The sequence below is a fragment of the Daphnia pulex genome, chromosome 10, assembly GCF_021134715.1.
Source record: "Daphnia pulex isolate KAP4 chromosome 10, ASM2113471v1".
Lineage (NCBI taxonomy): Eukaryota > Metazoa > Arthropoda > Branchiopoda > Diplostraca > Daphniidae > Daphnia > Daphnia pulex.
This window is the reverse complement of record NC_060026.1, coordinates 5,040,817-5,064,970: the sequence shown is the minus strand read 5'-3', so window position 1 is coordinate 5,064,970 and position 24,154 is coordinate 5,040,817. Positions and strand designations below refer to the sequence as shown.

General features: G+C 46.6%; 2 protein-coding genes across 2 annotated transcripts; one reads left to right on the top strand and one right to left on the bottom strand.

Annotated features, from left to right (window-relative positions):
* The first annotated feature begins 300 nt into the window (after positions 1–300).
* On the top strand, positions 301–2,739 carry LOC124204232 (XK-related protein 6-like). Its single transcript, XM_046601279.1, has 5 exons — positions 301–599; positions 1,115–1,326; positions 1,388–1,427; positions 1,548–1,663; positions 1,732–2,739. Exons 1-5 carry the CDS (start codon positions 301–303, stop codon positions 2,196–2,198), a joined length of 1,134 nt encoding a protein of 377 aa, XP_046457235.1. The 3' UTR covers positions 2,199–2,739.
* On the bottom strand, positions 2,239–23,009 carry LOC124204229 (prolow-density lipoprotein receptor-related protein 1-like). The gene is made up of 41 exons (XM_046601275.1): positions 22,092–23,009; positions 21,244–21,375; positions 20,355–20,495; positions 19,936–20,064; positions 19,728–19,841; positions 19,530–19,652; positions 19,345–19,460; positions 19,135–19,273; positions 18,874–19,036; positions 18,642–18,793; positions 18,471–18,544; positions 18,138–18,312; positions 17,887–18,054; positions 17,130–17,821; positions 16,866–17,064; positions 15,788–16,800; positions 15,420–15,712; positions 14,472–15,345; positions 12,955–14,409; positions 12,076–12,882; positions 11,816–12,009; positions 11,289–11,754; positions 10,983–11,215; positions 10,709–10,914; positions 10,217–10,618; positions 9,902–10,134; positions 9,633–9,825; positions 9,151–9,291; positions 8,824–9,075; positions 8,538–8,752; positions 8,173–8,455; positions 7,187–8,096; positions 6,930–7,113; positions 5,879–6,844; positions 5,172–5,808; positions 4,728–5,099; positions 4,279–4,643; positions 3,656–4,209; positions 3,386–3,577; positions 3,190–3,322; positions 2,239–3,121 (listed from the first exon to the last, which is right to left on the bottom strand). The coding sequence occupies exons 1-41, from the start codon at positions 22,180–22,182 to the stop codon at positions 2,957–2,959; spliced, it is 14,346 nt and encodes a 4,781-aa protein (XP_046457231.1). The 5' UTR covers positions 22,183–23,009; the 3' UTR covers positions 2,239–2,956.
* Positions 23,010–24,154: the final 1,145 nt, after the last annotated feature.

Below are 24,154 nucleotides of genomic sequence, written 5' to 3'. Positions count from 1 at the left end.
CAGTAAATGCTATAACACATGTAGTGTATGTATTTCCCTATTATATATTTTAAGAACTAAAGTGTAAAAAAAATGTCGCTGAAGGACAAAATGTTATGCAAATTTCTCTGTCGAATGACAGATTTAATCGCTGGTGGCAAAACCGGTTGTCTAAAAAAATTGTGTACGATGTGTTGCTCGATAAACAATAAGAGGTCGTAAGTCTAAGAACCGGTCAGTTTTCGTTCTTGTTTCAGCAAGAAAAGTTGATTTTCGATCGAAGTTTTGTCTGAAAAAAAATTTCTGTGTTTCAAAAAAAAGATGGAAAGTGGTAGTCGTTTGGTGTTATTAGATTTTTTATTAGTGATCATCTCTCTGTCGACTCATTTAGTAGATCTGTTAGTGAATTGCTATACTGTTTACAAACAATTCTACATGAGGAACTATACAGTTATGGCTCTGACTGCTCTATTGGCATTTATTCCCGGTTTCATCACGTCCATATTAAGTTGCTTTTTGCTTACTAAAGGTTCATCTCAGTCAGTTAAACCCAAGTTGCCCACTATATTTCACGTTTTCAGAATTCTGTCGATTGTATTTCTAAATAGTCCAATTTCTGGGTAAGAAAATGGAATATATATTACTATGTACGTAGGCTAAGTATAACTCTGCACTAGTATTCTTAAGAAAATAAATTACTATGTTTTGATGATTGATGCAACGGGTAGTAAAAGGTAAATAAAATTGGCGATAAATGCGTGAATGACAAGACTTAAAAACGGAACATTCAAACAATTTGATAAGCCAGATTTATATACAATTATTCATTAATTCATCAATTCATTCATTAACAATTATTTACGTCTTGTTCATTTATTTGAAGTGATTCTGTCTTCACATACTAGTTGTACACATGCTGGTGTTTTCTGATGGGAATAACAGCACAAACTCATCCAAACAATAGTTTATTTTTATTCATCCCTATTTTATTTAGTCAGATTAAGACTCAATTGCAATGCAATCACTAGTAAGGGCGAAAGATTTCTTAATTTTTATGAATGACGATGTAAAACCTTTTTGTGTTTGTATTGTTCTTTGCATATTTTCTGTTTTTCCCACGAAAAATTACTTACAGATACATCAACGTGCTCTACTATTTGCTCAAGCGTTACCGAGCCCTGTTGAAAGGTGAGCTTGAAGCACTCCAGCGGAGTTGGGAAGTGATGGCAGCTTGCATGACGGAGGTAACTTTGCTACGCCTCTTTTTCGCATTCCTCAACACTTCCCCGCAGTTCATTTTGCAGCTATACTTAGTTCAAGTGGAAACGAAAGCCAACTCGTCAGAAGGCAAAACTCAATCGATGCTTATTACCAAGAATTCATTGATAAAATTAATTCTTTCTCATAGGATGGATTGAAATAGCTCTTGCCGTGAACTCGTTGATCAGGTACATTTATTCTAAACAAGAACTTTTAAGTTTTTTTTTTTTTTTTTTTTTTTTGTTGCTCTTTGCAACATTACAAAAAATGGAATCTCAATGGTCTTACAAAAAAATGTCATGTAATAGTGTCAGTATTGCGGTCACCACATACGATCGAACTTTTCTGCAAAATCAACCCGACAAGGAAGCTATTCGATTTCGTGCCACTGCCATATTATTCTTAATTCATTTCTTTAGTCTAAGTATGTCAAATGGAAAGATAAAATAGCAAATCAGAAAAGGAAACGAACAGATCTCTTCTACGTTACAGGTTCTCGTCTATTAGCCATTGGCCTTTTTACTTCGCTCAGCATCGAATACGCTGCGTTATTATTGGGAATTCACTGGACTGTCATGGTAGCCTGGCTGATGCTTCCCGTACTCAAGTCTTCGTTCCACATGGAGAAAATCCTTTCAATTATGGCATTAGGTTTGGCATTCATCTTTGTCTTCATTAAGAGCGATGGCAGTCGAACGCGACGTAAATACGCGTTCTATTACACCATCTCGCTAGTGGGTAATACCTCAATGATGGTCATGTGGCTTAAACACGGAAGCTACCCGAGTCTCTCAGATATTCCCAATGTCATGGGTTCATGGATATACTATCTCGGGTTAAGTTGCCATTACGTTTTCTTTTTGACCGGTATTGCCTTGCTAGCTTTATATCATGCTGGGCGACTTCCCGAACATGAGGGAGCTGTTTCAATGGACATTCGTTTGAACGAACGACTTTGAGTCATGAATAATAAATCCTACATTTGCCGATAAAAGTGGATTTTTCTTTATTGGTGTATTGATCGGTAAAAGTTGTATAAATCAAGAGAGCATGAATACAAAGGGATGATCAATAACTAAAGTCGGGATGTATCGGGATCTTGTTCAATCTGAAACAGACAATGTCAACATTTTGAAGGACAAGCAAACGGGGACACTATTCGTCACGATGCCCGCATGTTTGCACTGTTGCAAAAATAAAATTAAAAAAAAAAAAAAAAAAAAAAAAAGAAGTAATAAAAAAAGAAATAATAATTAAAAAAAGGATGAGTAACATTCCGCTTGGTTTGCTCAACATCAATGAAATTGCCAGTCGAATATCGGGTGAAATAGACAACAGAGATATCACATTAGCCAAATAATATGCTGTCCAGTTATGCGAAAAGATATGATACAATTAGTGTGTAGGTCTTGAGCAGCTGACGAAAAAAACTATGTGGAAAGTTTCCAAAGCTCCATTGATGACGTTCAACTGACGCCAACAACTTGAACGAAGTGCAATTTAAAAAAAAATATCATTATTATTAAAATCGCAATCGGTGTGACTTTAACGTCAATTCTGTTTTCAAAGTGGGGATCGTCTTCAATCCGAAAAGGTGCGATCAGCCACAATCTTGTTCCAGCAAGCCATCGCTGGGGGCAAATTTATCAGGATGGAGTCAGCATCATTGACGAATTCAAAGAATACAAACAAAAAAAAATCTAAAATAAAATAAGATCTACGTAAAAGATTCCCCGTTTTCGGCCAAGGGATGATCCTTGTGTGGTTCAAGTGGGTGTGGCGGTTCGCTTTGAAGCAATCCTTTCTTTTCCTCGTTGACGCTACTGCCCGCTGCTACATCGTTGTACATTGACTCGTAGACAGGATTAGCGAAGTTGGTCGCCTATTGAAACCAAAAGGTCACCACCACTCATCAAAATGAAGGCCAACACAATGAATAAATAGCATTACCTTATTACTGGCGATCACAAAAGTGGGATCCAAAGATTCCACATCTTCGTCGGCGTCCTCTCTCAGATACATGGGGTTGCTGATTTCGACGTTCTCTTGACTTTGCATCCTCACATGCATGAAAGGTTTCCCCCTGAAACGAGGACGCACATGTACAATCTATTGCATTCATTTACAATTTGGCATCCTTTCTCACCTGCGACGCTTACGCATGACGGTCACTGCAGCTGTGGCAGCCGCGATTATGACGACGATAATCACGAGTACAACGACGATGGCAGTGATCGTACCGTTCACTGATGACTTGCCGCTGGTCGACTGACTGCTGGAATTATTGAGATCGCTGCCTACTGTCTGGCAGCGTACGCCATAGAATCCCTCTTGACAACTATAAATTGAGGTTTTATTTAAGAAAGAATAGGTCAGTTAACGAATTAATTTCGCAAATCAACACAAGTTAACTTACAGGCAAGTGGGTTTGAGATCTTCGTCGGGATTGAGTGAGCAGGTTCCTCCGTTAAAGCAATAATTGAGGCAAGATTTGCGGTACTGACAGCGTGGTCCAGTCCAGTCGGCTAGACACTCGCAACGAGGAACACTTAGCGCCTTGGTCGAGACGCAAACACCGCCATTGATGCACATGGCTTTGCAAGCATTATAGTCGCCCCTGTAGTCTTCGCAGTGCAGTCCAGCCCAGTCGTCGGAGCAGCGACAGAAAGCCTGGCCTCGAATGGCAACACAGAGGCCACCATTGAGGCAGTTAAATCCGTTGCAAACGGTGGCCGTTGCGTTGGATGTTCCGGCAGGGCACTGGGACGGGTCGGAGCATTCACTACGAGTCTCACAGCGTCTGCCTGTGTAACCCGGCTTGCAGTTGCAGGTGATCTTCTTAGCGCTGCGCAAGCATTCCCCGTTATTCAAACAGAACTCGGCGCAAACGTCATTGTCACATTTTTTGCCAGTGAAGCCGGGAGCACATAAACATTGCGGGACTCCGAGCTCGTTCATCGTGCATTCGCTCTGTTGTCATGAGTTCGTCAGAAACAATGATCAAAAACCTCCTTAAAAATCAAATCAAAATGAAGTTACCTGAGGGCAATAGTCGTCGCATTCGGAACGTTCGCATCGGTCGCCAGAGAATCCAGGTGGGCACGAACAAACAAACTTTCGTTCCTTGTCATTTTCGCTGTTCTTGTCGCGATTTTCTTTCTCCTTGTTCTTTGTTTCCTTCTCGATGGCACGACAAAAGGCGCCGTGCAAACAGTTCAGTGATGGACAATTTTCACAAAACTCGCCGGAGAAACCAGAAGGACACGAACAAGACGTTCCACTTGCTGTTTGGATGCACGAACCTCCATTTTGACAACGGTCCTCGCAGGCAGTCGCGCGTGTTTCACAGCGTTCACCCGTCCAATCCGGCGTGCAGCTACATTTTAGAGGCGGTGGATCGGATACTTGAAAAATATCAAATAAATAATTACATTCAATTTTAGTCACTGAAAAGAAATTTATATTATCTTTTTTTTTTTAACACTTACCGAGCAAATCAGGGTAGCAGACGCCTTTGTTGCGACAGTAACCGGAACAACGGTAGCGTTCACAGCGGTCGCCCTCATAGAGCGAGGGGCATTTACAACTGGCCATTCCCCGGTCATCAACGACGCACTTGCCGGAATTGCAATCCAATCCACAAACGGGAGGTTGGCAAGTGACATCAGTGCCCACCATTGTCGTCGTCATGGACATGGTGCAACTGCAGGTGCGGCTGGTAGACGAGCTCAGCAGACACAAAGCGCCCGGATTACATTTGGTGCTGCAAGGATTGCTACTTTGACGCGTTTGTTTGTTTTCTTGTACGACAATTATGTCAGAAGCTCGATTCAGACCAGACACCAGGGTCGTCAGATTGCCTGCAACATGATAATTTTCAAAAAGTTTTGAGGTCCATTGTATGAAAATGAAAGAATCAATCGAATCAATACCTTGTCCGAATTTGTTAAGACGAGCGATTCCATGGGTTTGGTGCATCACTAAAAACATAGAGTCTTCGAAGATGTCGACTTTGAAAGGCTTGTCTTCTATGGATAACCTAAAACGACGCACTACGACTCGATCTTTCCCTTCCAGGTTGACACTCTCCAAAGTTCCGGTTTTTGGATCAGCCCAGTAAAGTCTCCGAGCTGGATAATCAATGGCCAGACCAGTAGGGTAAAGAATGTCAGAATCGACTAAAAGTCGACGTAAACTGCCGTCCATACGGGCCGTTTCTATGCGGGCATTTAGACCAAGATCCGACCAGAACATAGAACCCGACAGCGGATCGACAACGATATCGTGCGGCTGATCCAGGTCGCTAGAAATCAGATGGCGTCGCAGAAGACCATCGAAGCTGATGACTCCGACTAGTTTGTGTGTTCCGTCAACCCAATAAAGATTGAAACCAAACCAGTCGACGGCCAGACCTCTGGGATCCTCCAACCCAGTGAGGAGAGTTTCAGTTTTGCCTCGTCGACTGCTGGTTTGCGTGTCTTCCAAATTAGACGATTGGTGCAGCGTGGATGCAGCCATGTCGTAGCGATGGATGCTCTTGTTGTGTGGACTGCTCCAGAACACGATGAGCTATAATCAAATGAGACGCGTTTATTGATTGATTTCGCACTCAAATGAAATGAAGATTAAAGAAACTGACCTCTGTTGCGTTGTAAAAGACGTCGGCCGCTTCTATGCGGATGCTGCCCGGACTAAAGACGGAATCGGAGATATCTCCCGCTTTGAAGGGGCTGAGTCGTCGCAATTTGTTGTCACTGGCAATCAGCAATTGACTGGCATCGCCATCAGCCAAACATGTTTTGGGTTTGTTGGCTCCTGTCGACATGGCCGCAAAGCCAGGAGCACAAATGCAACTGTGATTGCCTCCCTTCTTTTCAACGCACAACTGGGAGCATTTGCCAAAACTGCAGACGGACGGGCTACGGCAATCGATTTCATCACTGCCGTCACCACAATCGTTAAATCCATCGCAGGCCATGGAGCCATTAATGCAATGGCCGCTCCTGCATCGAAACTGGTGCGGCAAACAAAGTCCCTGGGCCTGACACACGGCAGGTTCCTCGTCAGATCCGTCCTCGCAGTCCTTGTAATTGTCGCAAACTTCCGTCTGCGGGATGCAGAGGAAGTTGCGGCAGCGGAATTTGCCGGGCGGGCATCCAAGATGAGCACACATGTCTCTGGCTTCATCCGATCCATCGCTGCAGTCGTTGTCGCCATCGCAGCGCCACAGGAGAGAGGTGCATTCGCCGTTGGCGCAGGCGAAATCGTCTGGTGAGCACGTCGTGTTGCAGTGGAATTCATCCGATCCGTCGGCACAATCCACATCGCCGTCACAACGCCAATCGGCCTGGATGCAGAATTTGGGATTGGCGCACTGGAATTCGCCTTCGCTGCAGGTCGTGTTGCAATCGGCTTCGTCACTCCGGTCGTCGCAGTTGAACTCTCCGTTGCAGCGCAACGAGCCACGGATACAACGGCCGTCTCCGCAACGGAATTCCGACTCGCTGCAGTTGCGCGGTGTGCAACCCTTCTCATCCGATCCGTCGCCACAATCGTTGTCGTAGTCGCAGCGCCAGCGCCCAGGAATACATTTGTTGTTCTCACACTAAAATGTAAGACGACGACGGGGGGAAAATGAATTTCTTTTACCAATACGAAAAATAAAGAAACACAAACTAATTTGTTGATACCTTGAAATAAGTTGGTTCACACGTGTGTATGTCGGGATTAGTGCACGAGTCCGGCTCGTCCTCACCTTCCGGACAATCTTTATCGCCGTCACATTTCCACGTCAGTGGAATACACCGTCCCGAACGGCATCGGAAATGGTTGTCGGGACAGGCGCGCTGGGTGCAATTTGCTGGCTCGTCCGACCTAAAACGCAATGAAATTATTAATTTATTATAATAATTAAAGCTAAAGCTAAAGCTAAATAAAAATAGCTTACCCATCAGGACAGTCGTGATCTGCATCGCAGACCCAAACAGCTGGAATACACTTGCTGTCGGTGCCACATCGATGTTGATTGGACGGGCATGTCACCGGTGGGCAGTCTTTTTCGTCTTCACCCAGCGGGCAATCTGCCTGATCGTCACATCGCTGATTCGAGTCGATGCACCGATCGGACAGCGTTCCGTTGCCACGGCATTTGAACTGGGAACTGAGGCAGGTGTGGGTCTCGCATTTGATTTCATCAGAGCCATCGCCACAATCCGATTCGCCATTGCAGAGCAGTGACGGGTGAATGCAGTGGCCGTTGCTGCACTGGAATTGCCCAGGCATACAGGTGAAAGCCGGGCAATCGGCAGGTTCGTCTGAACGATCGCCACAGTCGTCCTGAGTATCGCATTTCCACCAGAACGGGATGCATTTATAGGTGGTGGCGCAGACAAACTGTGACGATGAACAATTATTGAGACACGAAACGCCGTCACTGGCGAGGACGAAATTTTCCGGGCAAGCACATTGGCTACCTCCGCCTGGCTTCAGCAAACACAGGGCTGTGCAATTGCCGTTGTTTTGGCAAGGATTCTTCTCCAGCGGCCTCTGTCTCAACGGGTGGTAGACCTGAATGTCCATGGGTCTGTGGATGGTCGTGATGATGGTCTCGCGATCGCCGCCATTGTATTTGTGACACTTTTCAACAGATTTCGTTTCCCAGTCGGTCCAGTAAATGGAATCTTCAAACACCGTCAGGGCGAAAATGTGGTGAAGACGGGCGTTGGTGTTGTCGCCACGACTCAAGACGATGCGAGGATTTCGACCTTCCAAATCAGCAACAGCAATGTAATCTTCACGAGCGTCCGCCCAAAAGACTTCGTTTGTTTCGTAAGAAATTGCCAACGCATTAGGCCAGCCTGAAATATTGATACAAACAAGAGCGATGAAAGAATTGCTTTTGACAGATGCGTTGAGTGATGTCAAAAGTGTTACCAAGTGACGTATTGACTATGACTCGCGGTTGGCTCCCGTCTAGCCCAACTTTGCCTATGTGGGCCTTGTCACCCCAATCAGTCCAGTAAAGATAGCCCTGACTGGGATCCAAAGCAATAGCTCGAGGCTCTTGTAGTCCTTCGTGCAGTAGGATCTTACGAAATCGACCATCCAGTTTCGAAACTTCAATCGTGTCTGTCTTCTTGTCGCACCAATACAAATTACGGCCAACCCAATCAACGGCTAGACCATCAGGGTTTTGCAGTGTGGCCGAGTGCAAGGTCTATCGAAAGAGACTTGGGGTTAGATAAGCGAAACGAGAAAAAATGGCCATGAATAGTTTCTTTATCAATAGGGAAACTGACCTGTTGTTGATCCTGGCTTGTGTCATTTCCACAAAGTCGCTTGAGACTCGACCCGTATTCGGTCACGTCCGACCAGTATAGGCACTGCTCCAGCCAGTCGTAGTCGAGAGCAACGGCATTGGTCAAGTTGTGGGCTCGAACAGAAGCCACTCGACTGTGCAAGTGTACTTCCCGGATGTAATAGCGGTTGGAGAACAGGACCGTTGGAGCGATGCCTAAGAGATTTTAAAAAATAACCCACTTTATAGCAGGAGAAATGTAAATGCAATTACTCTCGGCGACTCACTGGAATTTGTCTTGCAACCGGTGCCGTTGTGGATGGCGAATCCATCGGTGCAGGAGCAGATGTAAGATCCGATTGTATTACGGCAGACCTGAGAGCAAGGACGGGGATGCAGAGCGCACTCGTCTACGTCAGCGCAAAGAAGCGGGTCTTTGGGGTTGGTCTTGTATCCTTCGTTGCACTGGCACTCAAAACCGACCGGCTTGTCGACGCAGGTGTGGGCGCACGGGTTGATGGGCTCGCATTCGTTGACGTCTAAGACGAAAAAAAAAAAAACAAAACACCAAGAATAGATTAAAGGCATTTGGGGAAAATAAATTGTTGACATACTGCATTTGTTTTCGTCGCTGAAATCGCCACAATCGTTACGGCCGTCGCACAAAAGCGCAGAGTTGACGCAGAGACGATTTGCACAACGGAATTGGCCAGCCAGGCACTCTCCTTTGGTGGTGTTGGTGTTGGAGGGCATGGCTGCAGAAATATGCGAATTTATTATTATTTTGTTAAAAATTTCCAATTAAAACGACAAGCAATCAAAGACAGACCATATCTACAAAGAGTTAAAGCGAAGAGACACAAGAAAAGGACAGGAAAAGAATGCGACATTTCACGGACGCTCTTACGGCCTCAACTGCAGCACAGACAGTGTCTGTTAGGCAGTTGAGAGCGGAAAACTATTTTTTTTTTTTGTGGAGGGGTCAACCGGTGTCACATTACCACCGATAAAAGAATGTTTGTATGCAAATTCTAAAGGCTAATAATTCATTGAAGGTTGCGTCACATTCATCGACTCTGAGGAAGGATAATCTTACAACAAGATATGACGTCTTCGTCGGAACCGTCGTCACAGTCGTCGCGACCATCGCATGTCTTGGATCGTGTGATACATTTCCGGTTTCGGCACTGGAATTCGTTGGGCGCGCAGTGGTGTTTGCTCACGTGAGCGCAGTAGGGCGGCTCGTCACTTAAATCTCCGCAGTCATCGTCGCCATCACAGTAGAAGAGCTGTATCAAATGAAAAGAAAGAAAAAAGAAATGAATTCCTAACTCATTTTCTTATTCGATAAGATTCACGTTTCACCTTGAGGACGCATCGGCGATTGAGACAGCGGAACTCGTTGTGGTGACAAGCCGGTCGGGATTTGTCGGGCGAAAGGTTCGGACTGCATCCAACCGATGGGTTTTCATCTGATCCGTCTTCTGAGCAGTCAACGTCGCCGTCGCATACCCACAAGGATGGAATGCATCGACCGGTGGTGTTGCATCGGAATTCCGTCTCACCACAGACCCTTGTTTGGCAGTCACCCGATTCATCTAAAACAAACAACAACAAACATAGAGAAAAATTGACGTCATCCAAGAATGAAGAGGAGAAAATTCAAATGAAGAAACGTACCGGAACCATCTGTGCAGTCTTCGGTGCCGTCACAACGCCACATTGATGGAATGCAATCTGAATTGTTGCATTTGAACTGGTCGGGCCGACAAGTGTAGTCGCAGTTGACTTCGTCTGAGCTGAGCGTTCCATTGACGGAATCTTCACAGTCGTCGTCACGGTCGCATAACCAGGCATGCGTAATACACTTGCCATTGCGGCATTGGAATGCTGATGCTGGGCAAGATTGGCCGTCTGTCACGGACGGTCCCCCAGACGGCCCTGTTGTCGATCCGGGACTGGTGCAATTGAGCTCGTCCGAATTGTCCCAGCAATCGTTCGCGCCGTCGCATATCCATGACGGATGAATGCATGCCGTCGTGTTGCGGCAATTTTGCAATTTCTGAGCGGGAGCGTTGACAGCTGTTGGCGATCCAATTAAAATCAAATCAATTAAAACGTGTTCAGCAAACAAATAAACCAAGAAAAAGATAAAGAAGGAAATGAAATTACCTCGACTTAAGGTGCAGTTGGGTTGCGGGCAACCCATTTCATCTGAAGCATCTGGACAATCGGGATCAGTGTCGCATCTAAAACTGTTTGATATACAATGGCCGGAAGTGCATCGGAATTGACTAGTGCTGCAAGTGCAATTGGCTTCGTCACTGAAATCCCCGCAGTCGTTTTGTCCATCGCAGGAAGCGTTTTGCAACACACATCTAAGAAAAATCGAGAAAATGGATTCCAAACTCTTTCTATTCTGAAAACAATGTGCAAAATCTTATACCTGCTATTTTGGCATTGGAAGAAACCGGGCAGACATTTACGGAACATGCAATAGGTGGGAAGCTCGTCGGAAAAGTCGGGACATTCAGCCACTCCGTCACACGTGAAATGGAAAGGGATGCAGTCACCGCTGCTGCACTCGAATTCCATGGCCGAACAGTTGGTGCTCTGCCTTCCGCAGCGGCTTGGATCCGACCTGAGTACCGTTCTTCCGGGAAAACACTGACAAGAAACCTGCACGCACGCCAAGAATAATTAGAAAAACACCCAACAGAGTCATCCAAAGAATTGTTTGTTGATCATTTACTTTTCCGTATTCATCCAATCGACACAGATCCTCGCATCCACCGTTCAAAGCCCTACAGGGGTTGGCGCTGCAGTCGTAAGTGGTATTGTGGACGGCGACAATGCCCATCGGCCGTGGGACTTCCTTGCGGAGCCAGACGACGTCTTCGCCCGTATATTTGTTCGCTCGCAATACGGCGTGCAGAACCCAATCCGTCCAGAAGATGTAGTTACCGTAGACGGCGATATCGAACGGATGCTGTGGCGAAACCTTGGACAGCACCACACGGTTCTTGCCATCCAAATCGGCTCGTTCCATTTTGTCGAGTCGAGCGTCAGACCAGTAGAGTTTTTGGGCCACCAAATCGAGCGCTAAGGCGTTAGGCATACGAATGTCGGTCGTAATGATTGACTGGACATCAAATCCTGTGTAATAGGCTCGTTGGATTCCAGGATTGCGAGAGTTCCAGTTTGTCCAGTAAACACGCCTGTAATCGAAACATAAAATGAGTTCAACATTGGTTTGGCAACTGTCTTAAACGGACTTACGAGTCGCAAGGATCGAGAGCAATGCCTCGTGGTTTGTCTTCGGTCGTCAAACGGACAACTTTCTCGACGGTGGCGTTCTTGTGGCTAAGAACAGCTTTACTGATGGTAGAATCACTATTGCAAGTCCAGTATAACGAGTCGTCTTTACTGTCGTAAGCCAATCCCTCGACCATTCCTTGTTTCTCGGCGATGACCTAAATGAGAAGGACTTTTAACTTAACGGACCCGCGTAATGGAAAAGACGAGTGGAGGTAAATTACCTTGTGACGAGTCCCGTTAAAGTAGACGGAATTGATGCTGCCTCGCTGGATGTCAGAGTAAAAGATGAGGCGTCGCTGATAGTCGTAGCCAAGACCAATAACGTTGCGGATGAATTCCTTCGATTCAATGCTAGGAAATGGCGCATTGAAATTATTGGCGTCGCTTATGTGAATCGAATCAATGCGGGTCATCCTGGAATAGACGACAAAGGCATCGAATTCCTCGCAGTCCCTTCCGTCGGCACTGACTTGGCCATGAGCACAGGCACAAACGGCACTGGAACCGTTAAACAGACACAATTCCTTGCAGTCACCGTTGCGGATGGAACAAGGATTGGTGCCTTCCTGCCGTTCTTTGCTGTACACTTTGATGTCTTTGAGAGATTCGCCCAGTTGTGAGAGGACGACTTGATGATCGGACACGTTGGATGTCGGAGCCTGATTCAGCGTTCCGCCATCCTGCGTAGTGTCGATCCAGAAAATCTGATCCCGATAGACGGAGATGCCTTGCGGATTTTCTAGGTGGGTCTTGTCCAGTAGAACTTGGCGATTGCCACCGTCGTAATCCATGCTCTCGATGGTATCCAGTCGCGAATCGCACCAATATACTTTCTTGTTCTGGTAATCCAGCGTTAATCCGGTCGTGAAAAATATGGACTCGTTGACAAGCACTCGGCGATCCGATCCATCCAGTCGAACGCGTTCAATTCGAGGTATCCGACCGCGGTCCGTCCAAAAGAGAAAGCCGGCAACCGGATCAACGGTGATAGCCATGGGTTTGTCCATGTCGCCAGCCACTACAACGTACTGAAAAGAGTCGAACAAATTATAATTTTAAAAAATAATAATAAAAAGTAAAGAAATTCAATAGACGAATACCTTGAATGATCCATTGACGTTGGCCACTTCAATCACGTCAAACTTGGGATTGGTCCAGTACATGTTACCGGCGATCCAATCAATGGCCAAGCCTTCAACTGAATCCAACCCTTGGGCAATGACTTGACGTCCGGTTCCGTCTCGACGAATCCTGACGATGCTACCGTGGTCGCTGTCCACCCAATAGATGTACCCATCGACGGCCAGAAAATCGATGCTGTTAGCCATTTGAATGCGGGAAATTGGACCAAGGACTTCCGTGTGGTTGGTCACGTTGACGGTCTCCCCTAATGCAACGCCCTTGATTTCTCCGTTGAGTGAGTACAGGATGAACGAATCAACGCTGACGCAGTTGTTGGGGTTCTTGGGGTCAGTCACGTATCCGGCAGCGCATTTGCAAATCAACTTTGAAGTGGCGATGGGGAGACACAAATGAGCGCATTGGTTCCGTTTGCTCATGCATTCATTGGTGCCCGTCTGCAGTTCGGGATCGTAGATTTTGAGTGCCAGCACATTGTCAATGTTGGTCCGTAGAATGGAGTCGTGAGTGCCGACTGTTTTGTCAATGACGTGAATGGCCGCGTCGTCCTTATCGGCGCAATAGATCTGATCGCCCAAGACGGCCAACGCCGTGGGTAACTTGAGCGTCGTCAGATTAGACGACAAATGGACGACTTTTTGGGTGGCGAAATTGTAGTACTGGATCGACTGACTTTCGACATCGATCCAGTAGAGACGCTTGTCCTGGACGTCGAAGGTAAGGCTCTTGGGGGAGTCCTCTGAGTGGTAGGTGAGTTTGGCAAGGATGGTCCGCTCGCTGCCATCCATATTGGCCATAAAGATGAGATGCTCTTGTTGTTGAGGTCGGCCGGTTTCACTCCAAAAGAGTTTTCCTTGGGTCGGATCGACGGCCATCGATCTCACTTGATAGACATCATCTTCGATGATGCGAGTGACGTACTCACCGTCCAGGCTACACACAGAGATGTGATTTCGGGTGCCGTCGCTGGAACTGAAAAAGAGATTCCGCGACAGCCAATCAATGGCCATTCCGTGCGGATTCTTGATGGCGGTGTCGATGACCGTTTCAATCGGCGAACCAACCAATCCGACCCGTTTCACTTCATTGAGTTGTGCGTCGACCCAGAAAATTCGTCGTTCTTGTCCATAGAAATCCAGCTGGACGGCCTGAAGAACTTGCGGAAGACTTATTGGCGGGATGATGTGATAATACGGATTGTCCAAGTCCACCCCGCGAATTTCGTTGGGCCGAGAAAAGAGAAGGACTCGTTCGTTTCGGATACAGCTTCGCCCGTCCTCGGCCAGCTTCATAACATGCGGGCAATGGCAACGATAGGTGCCGTTGAAATTCAGCAAGCACAAGTGAGAGCAATTGCCGTTCTTGGTGCCACAGGGATTTTTGAAATCAGATGGCTGGCGGCTGGGATGCAGAATCTACACGTAAATCAATCAGTTTTAACTCATTTGCATACAGAGAAATATAGCACGAAACCAACCTGGATGTCGAAAGGCTGCGTCAATGTCCGTTGGATGACTGTAACGTCGGAGCCGTTCCACTTGTTTGCGCGGATGACGGAATTGGTTCGCCAATCGGTCCAGTAGACATGATTTTCAAACAGGGCAATGGCGAACGGATGCGACAGAGTTTCGTGGCCGCGTATGATTTCCCGTGGGTCCGTTCCATCGTATTTGGCCGTATGGATCGAGTCCGAGCGGGCGTCAATCCAATAGATCCTCTCGGCACCGTAATCGAGAGTGAGGCCGTTGGGCCAGGCTCCGTCTGAAACGGCGTCAACCCGAACGACGACTTTCCTGCCATCACCACTCATACTGCACGACTCGATGCGCGGATGGCCCGACTCCCAATCCGTCCAGAAGAGGATTCCGTGGCGGGGATCCAGGGCTATGGCTCTTGGACTTTCCATGTTTCCAGCGATCAGCGTCCGGCGGAAGCTGCCGTTGAGTTTGGCGACTTCAATCTGGTCGAGATTGCTCTCGACCCAATAGAGATTCTCGCCAATCCAATCGACGGCCAGTCCTTCGGCAGTGGCCAGTCCAGTTTGGACGACGACTTCGATGTTGGTGAGGGATCCGCCGACGAGCGTCCCCCGGTAGATCTTGTCATCGACCACATCAGTCCAAAATATGACATCGGCTTCTGAGCTGTGGTAAAAGTCCAGGGCGATCGTGTTCTTCAAACTGGAAATGAGAGCCTTGACGTTGTGCGTGTGCAAGTCAATCCCGCGTAGTTCGTGGCGATTGCTGAAGATGATGTAGGGTGTCGACGGATCGGTGCTTTTGCAAGTGAAGCCATCCGGCTGTTTTTCATAGCCGGGGAAACAGGCGCAATGATGTTTGGATCTGACGGGTCTGCGGGGTACCAAAATTAGACAGTCAAGAGATATTCACGAAATAAATCAATTAATATTTGCAGGTAGACTCACATGCACAATTGGGAACAGGTGCCCCATTGTTCGCACGGGTGAGAGATAGAGCAGGTTTTACTATCATTGCCAAGCGTCAATCCGGAATCCAATGGGCAAGAGCAGACCACGCCTTCGGGAGCGTTGTGGCACACGTGGCTGCAATCGTGAGCGTGTGAGCAGAGTTTCTCGCTGCACCGGTCCGATTCGTCGGATCCGTCCGTGCAATCCGCTTTGCCATTGCAGAGCAAACTGGCGTCGATGCATCGAGTTTGATTGTCGCACAACCGCGACGGATGCAAACACGTTGGAGTCTACCAAAAATAAAAACGTGAAGAAATTCTTCGTGAAATTTCTGCAAAGGTAAAAGATTGTAAATGAATTCTCACCTTGGAGGCGCAGCCTTTTTCGTCGGATCCGTCCGAGCAATCCTCGCTGCCATCGCACTGCCAGACGGAGGGTAAACAACGCGAATTGTCGGCGCATACAAATTCGCCGGGCCGGCAAGTGACGTTGACACATCCGTGCTCATCAGATCCGTCCAGACAGTCGTGCTGCAAGTTGCAAACCAAGAGGGAAGGAATGCAAGTTCCATCTCCGCAGTCGTACTCGTGCGATTCGCATCCGTGTTTGGAGACGGCCGAACAATTGGACTCGTCTTCTCGAGTGCTGCATTCGACGACGCCGTTGCAGAGGGCGGCCGCCGACAAACATTTGTTATCGGCAGCGCAGTAGTAGTGCTCGGGAGACTCGCACATGTGCTGGCAATTCTTCTCGTCCGAGCCGTCCCGGCAGTCGTCGTCACGATCGCAAACAAAATCCAGCGGCACGCACATTTCGCTGGCGCAAGTGAACTCATCCACCCCGCACTTTTGATTGGCGCATCCATCGTGCTCGTCTGAAGTGTCACCGGCGCCGCAATCGTGATCAGAGTCACACTCCCAAGCCTTGGGGATGCAGCGGCCCGTCTGGCGGCACGTGAATTGATTCGTGTTGCACGAAGAGTTCTGGCAGAGCGATTCCTCCTCGTCGGATCCGTCGTTGCAATCGCGGTCGCCGTCACACACCCACGACCTCGCCACACAGCCAATGGTGCGGCACTTGAACTGATCCTTGCGGCAGGTCACGTGCTCGCAAGAGCCACCGGGAGCCGTGTCCTCGTCCGACTGGTCGGGACAATCGAAATCTCCGTCGCACAAGAACCGCTTCTCGATGCAGGTGCCGCTGCGGCGACAACGGAACTCTTGGATGGGGTCGCACGTCGTCAGCTCGGCAGTCGGGATCGTGCACGATTGGTTGTTTTTTGGATCCGACTGGAAACCCTCGCGGCATAGGCAGACGTGGCCCTTGGGAACCACCACGCAAAGATCCGGACAAGGATTCGAGCTGCAGATATTCTCTCCTGTTAAATACAAACAATTTAATTCGTCTGGCGGTAAGACAATGAAATGTTTAAGGAGGTCTAACCTGTCTGGGAGGTGTTGTCAAAGAGTTTGATATCGAACAAGACTCGATTTTCCGTCCGTAACGTTTCGATTGGCAGCGAAAGGTTGTTCAAGGAGAGCCGTTGAATTTTGCCGGCATCTTTTTCAGTCCAGTAGAGGAAACTGTCACTGAGAGCCAGGCCATAGGGCCGGTGAAGGTTCTCTGACGCTGACGCAATCAGCTGGAGAAATAGACGATCAATAAATTGGACAGAAAAGCGAAAGAAAATTGATAATGTTGTCAAACCTCTCGATTGGTGCCATCCAAATTGATCCGCTCAATGCGTCCGAGATGGACATCACACCAATACATTTTCTTTCCAGCGTAGTCGATGGTCAAACCATTGGGCCAGTGTAAATTTTGCCTGACTAGGACTTCGATGTGAGTTCCGTCCATCCAGGCACGCTGGATGGTGGCCGGCGTGTTGATGTCGAGCACAGACACCTGAACGACCGATTCCCACTGTGACCAGTACATGAGGCCGCGTTTGGGATCAACCACGATGGATCGAGGGTGGGGTACGCTGATGAGGAGTCGTCGTTTGCTGAGATTGGCTTCCTCCATACTGTCAAGACGGGAGACACTGATAGCGCCCCGCCCCTCGTCGGTCCAGTAAATGTTACGACTCATCCAGTCAATGGCCAGGCCCTGGCAAGAGTCCAATCCTTGTTCAAGAAGAACTTGACGGCTGCTGCCGTCGATTTTTTGGCGTTCGATCGTCAATCGCAGGCGGTCGGAAAAGTAGATGGACTGCGATGCCACGTGAAAGTCGTGGGCGCCCACCAGGCCGACCTCTGTAATGGGAACCATGGCTTGTTGATGCCAGCTCTCGCCCGGAGTGGACGGCCATGATGGGTTTCCAACAGGCGTCAGCCCAACACTTTTAATCATGGAGGGTTTTCCCTGGGCGTAGACGAGGAACTGGGCTTGTTTGATGGCTGTCAATAAAGGTGTCAGTTCATATCTGGTGCAACAAATTAACAAGTAACGTCAAATAACTTACGGGTACATCGCCCATCCTTGACGGATTTATATCCGGCCTTACACATGCAGACCGCGTTGCCTTGGGCTGCTGTGGCGTTGCCACCTTGGGTGGTGTTTCCATTCTTACCCAGCGGAACGCATAGGTGCTGGCAATTATTGTTGGTTAACTTGCACGGCGGGTTAATGCCTAAAGAGAAACGAACAACAACAAAAAACGCCATTCATTTCCAGTGCTTTTTTTTTCCTGGAAAAAAGATTTACGGAAAAGACCTTCTGGCTGTCGTTGACGGTGATAGGCGTGGATGGAAAACGGTCGACTCTTGTTGCTCTTCAAGGCTAGCACAGATTCGCCTGTATACTTGTTGATGCGGTACACACTCTCGTTACGCCAGTTGGTCACATATAAATCGTTCTCGAACAAGCTGATGCCGTAAAGGTTCCGCACCTACCAAATCAAAACACGACAATTTACATGGACTTGTCCGCCGGCAAAACCAGCCTTCCATATGCTACACCATAAAAGTAGCAGTAAAGTGCTGCTGCTGGTAGTAGTAAATTATACTGTATGAAATAAAACCCGCTGTACTACATCATCGTCCTTACCAAATAGCCTTTCTTGACTGTTTTCCTTTTGGTGCCATCGTAGCTGGCTCGCTCTATGACGTCCAAATAAGTATCTGTGTGTGTTTATGAAACAAAGGTTAAAAGTCTCTTCTGCCTTCCAACTGAAATTGGAAAAAACAAACAAAACAAAAGAAAAGAAAACAAAAATACCTATCCAATAGATATAACTGTTTGCCAAGTCAAGAGCTAAGCCGACGGGGTAGACGACCTTATCGCTGACAACAGATTGACGGTTGCTGCCGTCTAATCCGGCCCGTTCGATTCGGGGTGAATTATAGCCGAAAACGGTAAAGAACATCAATCTAAAAGGAAATTGGAAATCGATTATTTGATATCAACTGCCAATCAAGAATTTAAGAGTCAAAAAAATAAAGAAAAATACCCGTTGGGCGGATCCAACGCCAGGGCGCGCGGCTTATTTAAATTGACCTCCACCACCGTCGTGCAAATAGTCAATGTGCTGTTGCACAGGAAGATGAGTTCTTTGTTGTCATCAAGGAAATACCAGTTACCGGAGACCCAGTCTAGAGCCACCTGACTGACGGCTGATGGTACAAAAGTCAATCATGTATGGATGAGCAAGTTGAAACGGAATTGAGCACAAGCAACAACAAAAGGAAAAAAAGAAAACGATGCAACTTACTATTCAAACTAAACATGGTGGGGGGAGGTAAATCCCAGCTGACAGTCAAATCGGCCACAAGAGCGCAACGGAGGACCACCATGGGAACGAGGTGATACAGCCAGCAAACGGTGCGGTTGCGGTGATTGAACTCCAAAGTCTACAATTGAGTAAACAAGTCATGCATTTATTTCCAGTCGAATTATTAATCAACTCAAGGACAGTCGATACCTGCGTTTCGACCGTGGCGTGTCGACTAGCTCCGTTAATGGGGGTGCCGTTGAGGTGGACATGTCGGACGTCGATCGAAGTCACCAACAACAGCGAGGCAAGTTCATTTTCAGGTTCTATGAAAACACTTTTCATTAGGCTTAATTCGGCAACTTAATAAAAATAAAAAATAAAACGTCTCCAACCATTGAGGGCGTGACATCGCTGGCCGTCTTTCTGGTATCCGCCAACGCAGTCGCAGCTGAAGGATCCATTGCTATTGGTACACAGTTGATCGCAAGAGCCTTCGACGGCACACTCGTCGGCATCTTCACAGCCAGACAACAAATCAAATTTTTAAATGCATTTCGTCCTACCTGATTGGCAAAAGAAAATCGACTTACCGACGCAATCGGTTCCATTAGGCTGACTTCCCTCTTTGCAGAAGCAGAGCGGTCCGTCGGCGCTGGGCTTGCATCCGTGTTGACATCCGGCGCCTTGACATTGGCTCACGTTTTCTACGCGTCCGACAAAATGGAAAGGATATGTTTAGAAAATGCGATAGAGATAAAGAAAACGTCATCGGCGATATTGATTGGTCGTCATATTTACGGCAAAATGGTCCTTCGTCCCAGCCATCGGAGCAGTCGGCCGTTGTGTCGCAAAGGGATGCGATAAGACGGCAACCAGATCCATCCGGGCAGCGGAAGTTGTTTGGCGGGCAAGTGATATTGGCGTGACCTTGATATTATCATTCACCGAGGAGAAAGAAAAAAGCGAATTTTTTGATTGGGTTGAACGTTCTCTTTTTTTTAAAATAAGAATTTTTAAAAAGAAATAAAAGTAACGATTGGTTTTCAATAAAATTCAAATCACAGATGGTGAGTCAGTCGATATCGATCTGAGAATATCGAAGATCTAAAGAGGATTTTCGATGGGAGAGGAAAAAGTCGGAGCGGAAGATGTTGAAATTGATTGGCGATTGAATTATAGGATGATGACGTCAAATAGTGATGAAAATAGCCACTTACATTTGACGGGATCCTCGTCAGACGAATCGATACCAGGAGCGGATGCTCCGCAGTCGGCTTCACCGTCGCATACCCAGTGGATGGGAATGCAGTGGCCACTCCCAACGCATTGGAATTGTCCCGGCTGGCAAGTCAGTGGCGCTGCATTCAAAACACAAATCGTTAGGCGATCTAAAATTGCTTCCCATCTGATATTCCATTAGAAAATTGAGAAAGGGCTCATTTCCTATAGCTGCTTTCAATTCGTTCTATACTAGCGACTTGGCCTTGGCCGTTATTTATTGTCCCAAGATTTCCTATTTCCGCCGTGAACGCTTTTGTTTTGGTTTCGACCGGCTCTTGGACCGAGCGTCACCCTTTTAACTCGGTGAGCTCCTCCTTCCTGCTGATGGGACTTTAGTTGGGATGGCTAAATGGTTTGTGCCACCCCAGGGTGGCAGGCACAAAGACTACTACTTGCCAAAAAGCCAATCAACAGGGGCCATCTGGTCGGAATCAGCGATGGCCTCGCTTATAAACATTTCCAGCGTGTACGGGATAAAAAGAGGCAGCTCCTTATTAGGATAAAGTATGCATCTGAGATGATGATTCAATGCCATTTCCAGAAACCCAACACACACACACACACGCATTTCGTGTCTGGGGGGGAAGCATTTCGCTCAAGTTCTGATGATGACATTTTCTGTCAAATAAGGACGACTAGCCTGTGATTGCCCGTTGATGGAGTTGCACATTCTCAGTGAGACCAACACCTACGCAGGAAGTCAAGGAGGAAAATGATGCACATTTCCCTCTTTGAAGACAGACAACCTCGTTGGCCGCTTGATTGAAGAGACCTTGAAAGGAGGAAAAAAGAAGAAGACATTTCGAACAAAGAGGAAAAACTTACGACAATCAGATGGTTCGTCCGATGTGTCGGCACAGTCCGGCGAGCTGTCGCATCGCCAATTGGCCGGGATGCATCGTAATCCGTCGGCGCAGGCAAACTGGTCCGGTCCGGTGCACTTGACTGCATCGCCATCTTGAGTCAAATGGAAAACGAGCAAAAAGAAAATGTTGTTAACTCTCGTGCCGATGACAAGGTGGTGGTGGAGGAGGAGGAGGAGGAGGGAGAAAAAAAACCTATTAAAAATAGCTTAAAAGCTCGACGAGGCCGATGGCGTGCGAAAAGTGTTGATCCGACTCTCTCAAGCTGCTCCGGCCGTCCGTGTGACGTCAGCCAAGACGAATATCAGATGCCGGTCGGAGCAAAATGCCCTATCCAAAGAAGAATACGACCCACATTCTTTTCAACACACACACACACACATCTGATGAGTTACTCGACTCCCCTCCCACTCTTCTCTCTAGCTCTCTCCCCCGTAATCCTAAACGTTGATTTAACCTCGTCTATTGCGTTTAGCTTTCAGGCTGAGTGGTCGTTCTAGGCCGCGTATCCAACATCTCCGGATGTAACGAATAACGAGACAATTTCGGTGAGGCGAGATGAAAAAGGGCCGACCATTCCCCCCCTCCTCCCCTCCACCCGAAAACAATAAAAGCAGAATGAATAGCAGATGTGGAGGAAAGCCACACGGATATTATATTTATCAATGACTTTGAAAAGACACACGCATGTGACAGCTAATGGCGCCAAGTTTGTTCCCGTGACGGTCTTTGCATTCTAAGCAGCCCCTCAAAGTCTAAAGTGCATGTTGGAGAAGAAACAAGTCTCGATTCACATCCCATCCAACCTACCTTGATTGATGGCTGAGAGGGATGAACGGACGGCCAAAGAGACGAAGACGACGAAGCAGACAGCAAAGTAATGCAGCCCTGAAAAAGCCATGAAGGAAGTTGACGTCCTCCTCCTCCTTTTCAAAAGAGAGGCCGCGTCGCAAAAATCCAGTCGACACCGAAATTTAGGATCAGAGCAGACTTGTTCGTTCCAAGTAGTTCAGCCACTCGTGCAGCTCGAGGATCGACCTATTGACGGCATTGGCAGTAACCTTCACCTTGACATGCCCCAGGCACTCTTTGGGGCATGTTTTCTTTTTCCCCTGCTGTGTGTTCCTGTATATATTTATATATATATATAGTTATACCTCGAATCGGGCTATCCCTCTACCCTCTTTTTTAGTCGTCGTCGTCGACTCACACACACACTGGAGAGATAGAGGGGGAAAAAACCAAACTGCTGTTTTATTTCCCTGCCATCTCCCAACAGAGATGGACTAAAGAGTTTTGGGTTCAAGTCACACACACACACACACACACACACACTGTGGTAGGTAAAATAGTTATTCAATGTTTTTAAAAGGGAAAAACAGCAGAGCTAAATATAGCCGGGACCGAGTATATCTTTGTAGAGAGAGAGAGAGAGAATGATGAAATTTGACAAAATACGGTCGATAGGTGATCCCCCTGACGCTGTTCTACACGCCACTCTTTGTTTTTGTCGATCACCGGTTAGGACACAAGCCTCGCCACTAAACACAATAGGCAGCCAAACACATACGAGAAAGTTTTTAAAAAGGATCGATAGCACAGCCTATACTCTCTGTTGTCTGCTTAGAGCTCAACGACCACTGTCGAGTGTCGACACTTGTATTGTATAAATCAGCTTCGAGGAGCGCCTAGTCCTGCACAAGGCGCGATCGGCACTGGTCTAAGACGATGCTAAGACTTCCTTCTTCACTCTATACTAGATGGCATGACTAGATGGCGTGCGTGACCGTACATTATTTCTTGCAGTTTTGCAAAAATACATGAGACTTATTGTTTCTGGCACTGATACATGTTCATTGAATATTTATTTAAAGAGAAAATTTTGACCTAGATAACTAATGTATGTGTTTATGCTTAAAAAGAATTCCGAAAATCAACACCTATTGACAGTAGATGGCTGGAATTCAATATTTTAGTTCAAATGTCTGCTCATAGGTGGTTCTTATTCAAGGATTAAAATAAATTAAATTACAAAGATTCTTTTTTTCAATTCCGGAATTGATGAATCTCTTCAGGTATTTAATATTATTTAATGAATTATTATTTGTCGTCAAAAGGATTTAACACGCAAAAAGGCTGGTGAAGAGTGAAACAACAGCAGCAGTTTCAATATTTTAATCGTGAGAAATCTTTACAACTAACAAACATCTAGCGGAGAGATTTTGCAACTAAACAAATTTGCAAAAAATTGGACCAAGACGATTAGTCTGGGAAGTGAAAAAGAAAAAAATATTTTACCTATCATGACATCATCCATTTCATTGTTGAGTTACGAATTTTTCAAAAGTCAAATCATCTATGACGGTATGAGTACAACAACAGTATGAACTATGCGAAAAGAAAAGCAGCACGCAAATCGTTCCTTGTTTCCTTCCTGCTAAAGTGTAAACCAGTAAACATAATCTAATTTTACCTTGAGTAATACACAGCGAGTAGCCAAATAATTATTACAATCCAACTCGTGCCAAATCAATTTCAAATGTTTCTCATAACTCTTTCCCAATTTACCTAATGAGATTTTGAAATCCTACAAGGGCACAAGTCAATAAAATCTCTTTTCAGAGAAAGCTAATATTTAAAAAAAAAGGGTCTCACGAGATGACGAGACCGCACGTCCGCAACTTAGTAGCATGGCTAATCTAGTAACCCTGTAAATATTGTTAACCTTTTTGGCTGCAATTGTTTCTGATTCAATAAAATCATTTTAAATTATTTTAAAATTGCTTAGAAAATTGATGAAAATTTGAAACTGGTTTAATTTTTAGTGGGATATTTCTTTAATGTCGACTGCTCTTGATTTAGGTTGATTGCGC

Coding starts and splice junctions, on each gene's coding strand:
- LOC124204232 (XM_046601279.1), top strand. CDS start 301: ATGGAAAGTGGTAGTCGTTTGGTGTTATTAGATTTTTTATTAGTGATC. Junction 1,327..1,387: donor GAAAGCCAACTCGTCAGAAG/GCAAAACTCAAT, acceptor TCTTTCTCATAG/GATGGATTGAAATAGCTCTT. Junction 1,664..1,731: donor AATTCATTTCTTTAGTCTAA/GTATGTCAAATG, acceptor TCTACGTTACAG/GTTCTCGTCTATTAGCCATT.
- LOC124204229 (XM_046601275.1), bottom strand. CDS start 22,182: ATGGCTTTTTCAGGGCTGCATTACTTTGCTGTCTGCTTCGTCGTCTTC. Junction 19,653..19,727: donor TAATGGAACCGATTGCGTCG/GTAAGTCGATTT, acceptor CTGGCTGTGAAG/ATGCCGACGAGTGTGCCGTC. Junction 3,323..3,385: donor GTCATGCGTAAGCGTCGCAG/GTGAGAAAGGAT, acceptor TCCTCGTTTCAG/GGGGAAACCTTTCATGCATG.